General features: G+C 60.8%; 1 protein-coding gene across 1 annotated transcript; it reads right to left on the reverse strand.

Moving 5' to 3' along the window:
- Positions 1 to 3929: 3929 nt before the first annotated feature.
- Positions 3930 to 5798, reverse strand: LOC104991331 (condensin-2 complex subunit D3-like). Its single transcript, XM_010843746.1, has 3 exons — positions 5678 to 5798; positions 4432 to 4600; positions 3930 to 4355 (listed from the first exon to the last, which is right to left on the reverse strand). The coding sequence occupies exons 1-3, from the start codon at positions 5796 to 5798 to the stop codon at positions 4250 to 4252; spliced, it is 396 nt and encodes a 131-aa protein (XP_010842048.1). The 3' UTR covers positions 3930 to 4249.
- Between the last annotated feature and the right edge of the window lie 58 nt (positions 5799 to 5856).

Here is a 5856-nt window from a genome sequence, read left to right on the forward strand (position 1 = left end):
AGCAAGCATCTTTTAATTTCAGTGTCTGCAGTTGCCGTCCATGTGATTTTGGGGCCCAAGAAAATAAAGTCTGTCGGGGCTTCCGCTTTTTCCTCTTTGATTTGCCATGAAGTGATGGGACCGTTAGCCATGATCTTACTTTTTTAATATTACGTTTCGTCCCAGATTTTCACCCTCGTGGGAAACTGAGGCTGGCCCTCTGGTGAAAGCCCTGGGAAGAGGGTGGGTGCCGGCGTCCCTGCTGCGGGCGCTGTGCCAGTGGGCAGACAGCGACCTTCGTGAGGCAGGAGCCTCAGACCTCACGTCGGGACCCTTCACTCTGAGCACAGGAGAGTCTGGGGGGCATTCCGTCTGGGCGCAGGGACTGCCTGCCGGCCCCGCAGGGATGCTGAGGCACTGCTGGTGCCCTCGGGGCCCCGGTGGGTTGTGGGCAGGACTGAACCACAGGCGCTCGGGGATAGCCCGGGGAGGCGGGCGGCACCGGAGCCCTGTCGCCGGGTCCCCGTCCGCCCTCAAACCCCAGCCAGGGTTCAGCACCGTCCACGAGGAGGACTCAGGCTGGAACTGCTGCCCCGCCCCCGACGCCACGGGCTCAGCCTGCTGCAAGAACAGGACACGCGAGCATGAGTCCACCGAGCCGCACCCCGGGCCAGCAACGCCTCCTGGTGCCCTGGACCTCAGCGCCCTCGGTGCGGGCTGCCCCCTGGAGTCCACCGGGTCTGGCAGGAGGACCCTCTGAAGGACGGACCACAGGTTCTCTCCTCATCCTGAAACTTTTAATGAAGAATCATGAGCTCCATTACTTTGATAACTGACGGAATCCTGGAAACGTAATTGTATAAGGTCTCCAGGAATTTATCCACTCTGACCATCTTGCAGGAAGCAGAAACTAGGGCTCACCCCAGTAATTTACGCTGTTGGGGTGCTTCCTCCTCTGGGTGTCAGGGCTCAGTGGAGGCTGAGGCAGGATGGGGGCGGGTGCAGGGCCCACCCCACCTGTTTAGTCCGCTCCTGGGCACTCCCCAGCTGCTGTCAGATCCAGAGAGGTGCTCTGGGGCAGGAGGACTATTCCTGGGCCGTGCCCTGGAGTTCCTGACTCAAGAGACGGAGCTTGGGAACTGAAGTTATGAAATCAGCATTCACGTGCACCTTTAAGGAACAGTGTGCTCACAGTCAACCCTGCACCCGAGAAGGGAGGACGGCAGCAGCTCCCAGGCTGGCCAGCGTGGGTCACTACACCCCTGCGTGCTTTCCAGCACTTTCATCTGCACACAGGGCAGCCCCGCGCCCACCCTGAAGCATGAGAACGCAGCTGAGGGTCTCCTGAGGGTCGGCTGGGGGCTGCAAGGCCACGTTCTCACCTCCTATTTGCCCTTTTAATCCGCTTGAAACTAAATAATCTGAGGCAAGCCCTAGAGATTCAGCGGTTTTCTTCCCTGGGGCTCTGGCTCCTAGTTCTATCTCTGTGGGGAACCATTTCCCAGTAAGAAAGCTGCCAGATGTGTCAGCGCAGGCGGTGCCCGCAGGTGGGTGCTGCAGCTGGTGGGCGTCACCGCCGCCAGGCAGAGCCACTCCAGGCCTGGGGAGGGTGGGGGACAGCGTCTTCTCACCCCTCCCCTTCTCCAGCTGACCCCAACACTGGCAGCACCGTCGGGGTCCTGGCCGTCCTGACCCTCATCACAGGGGTGTCCGCTGTGCCTACACATGGGGCTACTTCGTCAGCCACGATCAGAGCGGGGAATGCCGGGCCTGTCAGGCATGAGCAATGTGCCCCGGGCACTGCTGGGGACTGTCGGGCCTCACTTGGCTCCGCTGCTTGGCTTCAGCTGCAAGAACCCAGGGGAGCTGGACAGTTAATGACGTCAGGACAGGTGAGGAGGAGAGGAGGCCTGGAGACCTCTGTCACCAGCAGGGAAGGTGATGTCCCCCAAAAACCCAGCCGGTCCCAGGAGAGAGATGTGCGTGCTCCAGAGGGATCTGGTCCGCAGGTCTCGCTGCCATTCCCGAGCGAGCGAGCACGCTGCGTGGAGTGGGTGGTGTCAGGCTCCCTCCTGCCCACCAGGCCCTGCAGTCATCGGCTGCCTTCTAAGGCCCACTCAGAGTGGCGGGCTCCCGAGTGCCCAGGTCAGCTGGCCCGCCCCGGCCCACCTGATGCCCGACGCTGGCAAGGGCGGACCAGCCCTGCCCGTGTGGTTCACACACCACGTGGGTCCGCCTGGGTAGTGCCAAGGGGGCTGGGAGGGGAAAGGTCTGTGTGTGGCCCCTCGGCCTGGCTTCCCCAATTCCGAGCTCTGTGGCTCTGACTCAGAAAACACAGCAGCCTGCTCTCTGGCCTCTAAGCGCCCTCTACTTTCTCATGCGGTTCATCAGATCGTCCAGGGGCAAAGGCAGTTCTGAATCGAATCTGCCAACCCCATTCCCATCTGCTTAATGACAGTGACCCCCGTTCCCTCTCGGCAGTGAGACAGGGCAGGCTCCGCCTCACCTCCCGGCAGGCTGCTCTGTGGCAGGAGGGGCTTGGGCGGTGGCCCAGCTGACGGGGGTGAAGCGTGAGCCCAAGTCCAGGGCAGTTTCCTGACACTGACGAAGTTCTCGCCACCCGACATGCTGCCTGCTTCGAGGGGCATCAGGGACGCCTTGCAGAGGCCTTTGTTCCTTGCAAGCAGGCGCTCCTGGCCTCAGATGCGCTGCTGTGCTCACACCCAGCTTCACAGAAGGCGCCCTCACGCCTGTGTCACTGGCTCTCACAGGGAAGGACACAGCCATCATTACGTTCAGTGTCGCCACCTTGTATGCTTTGGTGTTTAGTTCAGCACTCGAGACAACGCTGACCTTTCTTTCCTGAGCGTGTGGGCACCCTGCCACGAGGACTGGGAGCAGCAGAGGGCAGCCCCTCGTGGTGCTGGGGGAGCGTCTTCTCCGAGTGTGTGACTCGAAAGCACAGCCTGAGACGGCCCTTCCCCCTCAGCTCTGCTCGGTGGGGACAGAGGTGCCCTCCGTCTTGGGGGCAGCTCCGTGATGAGGTGGACTTCATGGACCCTAAAGCCTCCGGCCCGTGCCCCAGCTCTGACAGAGGAGAGGGCAGTGACATGCGTCGGGGAGGTCGCTGCAGACAGAAAAGAAGCCTCGTGAGACTTTACGATGTAGACGTGGCTGCAGCTTGGAGGCCGGCACACCCGCTGCCGTGGCCTTGGCTGCAGTTGAGCCGGGTGCCGCAGACTCGTGCTAACACACCTGCACTCGGTGTCTGTCAAACCTCATTTGTGAAAGCTTTACAAACACAAGTGGGAGCAGGGCCTCTTGACTTGCCTCCTCCTTGCGTCGTGTCAGGTGTGCCCTGGGTCTGAAGCGCCGGATGGGGGCAAGGGCATCCCTCGGGGGCTGCCCTCTGCCCCCGCCGTGCACACATGCAGAGTGTGCTGTGAAGACATGTGCACACACAACTGCTCACACAGATGAGCAGGGAAGCCGGGGTTAGGACAGCCTCGACGCGCTCAACCTACCAGCACTCCCCGTGCAGCATGGACAGAAACCCTGTGCTTTTGCTTCTGCAGATCCAGGATGAACCCTGGGCCGACCCTGTTTCTCTCTGCCCGCTCCTGGACAGAGCGCACGCCCACCAGTGTTAAGTGGGCCCGGAACCTAAGGCCCCTGCGCCGCAGGGACACCCCCGGGACTGGACATAAAGCACTGCTCCTGTCGCTCTGGTAAGAAACAGAGTTCTCCTAGCAGGGACTGCAGTCTATGCCAAGACCGCTGCTGTGAGGAGGCAGACGGCCTGAAACTTAAAGGTGTGGGTCCCTTTTCCCTAACAGGAGAGATCTGGTTTTATTCTCCTCCAACACTTTGTCAGTTAAATGACTACCAATAAAAACACTGTGCTAAAAACACTCGGAGCTTGGACTCATGCTCAACCTTTGTGCATTGGAAGAAGCTTTAAAAAGTTTGCAATTTAATAACAATAGAAAAAATATTACAGTCTGGATAACAGATACAGGAAGCAGTGTCCTTACTATAAGGAACTGGAAAACAGCTAACAGAAGCAGGATTTCTAAGAGACAACGTTCTGGATTGGGACCAGAATAGAGTTTATTAGAATGAGCTGGATGTTTTTGGATATTTAAGTCCGTATTAAATACGTAAGGCATTTCCCTGGCGTGTTACAGTTCTTAACCAGGTATTGACCAGCCATAGAGGTGAACAGGTGGGTGGTCCCGGGGCTCCAGGTGAGAACTCCCGGGAGAGGTGGTCACTTGGCCCTCTTCTTGGAGGCCTGGCGGCGTGGCCTCCTGGAGGCGCTGCGGTCCTCGCTTCTGGAGGGAGATTTCACGTTCCACTGGGAAGTCTGCGGGGGCCTGCGGGGGAGTGCACACGTCACGCGGGGCCCCAGCCCTCAGATGGGACCGTTCTGGGCAGGGACTGGGGACTTACGGCATGTCGGGCAGTGACAGACACAGAACGTTGTCCCCCTGGCCTGCAGCTCTTGAGCCCCGCCGGCTTCCTGGGGCGCGCCTCCTGCTCCTGCTCTGGAGGGGAAGCGACTGGCCCGGTGACACGATGTAGCTGATTTCCGAGCCAAAAGTGACATCTGGGATGGTCTCTGGAAGGGGGAATGTTCAGTGGAAGGGTAACAAAGGCCTTCAGGGGAGAAGCTGAACAAGAGCAGGCGCATGGTGGGGCCAGGGCCTGCCTCCCTCCCTGGGTTCCCAGCCCTGACGGCCTTCTGAGTGCTGCCGCTCACGGCTCCTCCCCGGCCCCCCGAGGCCCCACCGCACTCAGAGCCCCTCAAGACCCCTGCTCCTGCCGCTCCTCCTGGGCGCCCGGAAGATGCCGCCCTGCTGGCTGCCCCCTGCTCACTGCCACCCACCCTCCCACCTGGGCCAACTTGGGCTTTGCATCCCAGCGCGAGCTAAACTGAGAACCTCTTTCTCTAGAGGGGAGATAGGTACCGCCCTCAGGGGAGTTGCCGGGTTTAAAGCAGGTCACTGGGGATAAGCCCTCACTCAGTGCTCGGTCAGGACAATCTGAGTGCTGAGGACACGGAGCCCCCGCTGTCGTACGCTGGTGGGGCTCCCTCCCCGCCCAGGGCCGTCTGTGTCCAGAGCCCTGTGCGCTCCTCGGCCTGGGCCACACCTGAGAGCGGGTGCTACTGCCCGGGGACGCCCCGCCTGTCCCGTCCCAATTAGCTGTGCTCTCACCACACCCTCCAGACGGCCAGGCTCCACGTGCTCCCTGTGCTGCGACCACTGAGGTCTGGGGAGACCTTCCTGGCCGGGGGTCAGGTCTGCTGGTGCATCCGCGGTGCCACAGGCCTGGGAGCCCCTCCCGCCCCTCACCGCTGCTGTGTGGACCGCGGACAGGGCTCGGAGCCCTTCGCACAGCCCAGCATGGCAGGTGTCGGCGCCTCTGCAGCTGACTCACCACCAAGGAGGGACCTGCTATCCCACTGCCCCTTGTTCAATTAAATCTAGCGCTGAAAATCCCTCACATCCACTGGCAGCACCTGGAAGGAGCCTCGGTCAGCTGTGCCCAGTCAGCAGCACCATCACAGTCACTCAGGGGCATTCAGTGTGACCACACGCCCCATGGCATGCATGAGGGAACTGTGCTGGGACCCCTGCACACGCGGTACCCGCTGCAGAGTCAGGAGACTTGCTCGTGCCCGCAGACTACTTACGCTCAGGGGTGCTGATCCCTCGTTTTGTTTCGAGGTCAACAGCTCCACTGGACTCCGGGTCAGCTCCACTGGACTCCAGCTCCAAGACCCGCACGGGCACTGGGAGGAAAGGGGACAGCATTACCTCTCCAAAAACCCAAACAGCCCCAGAAACAAAACATGCCAAGGAGAAAAAACAT

The sequence above is a fragment of the Bison bison genome, unplaced genomic scaffold, assembly GCF_000754665.1.
Source record: "Bison bison bison isolate TAMUID 2011002044 unplaced genomic scaffold, Bison_UMD1.0 scf7180017864185, whole genome shotgun sequence".
Lineage (NCBI taxonomy): Eukaryota > Metazoa > Chordata > Mammalia > Artiodactyla > Bovidae > Bison > Bison bison.

What these genes read in the sequence shown, in the direction of transcription:
- LOC104991331 (XM_010843746.1), bottom strand. Translation starts at nt 5,798, where the DNA reads ATGCTGTCCCCTTTCCTCCCAGTGCCCGTGCGGGTCTTGGAGCTGGAG. An exon ending in AGGGATCAGCACCCCTGAGC is followed by an intron (nt 4,601 to 5,677) that starts GTAAGTAGTCTG and finishes TCCCCCTTCCAG; the next exon opens with AGACCATCCCAGATGTCACT. An exon ending in CTGTCACTGCCCGACATGCC is followed by an intron (nt 4,356 to 4,431) that starts GTAAGTCCCCAG and finishes ACTCCCCCGCAG; the next exon opens with GCCCCCGCAGACTTCCCAGT.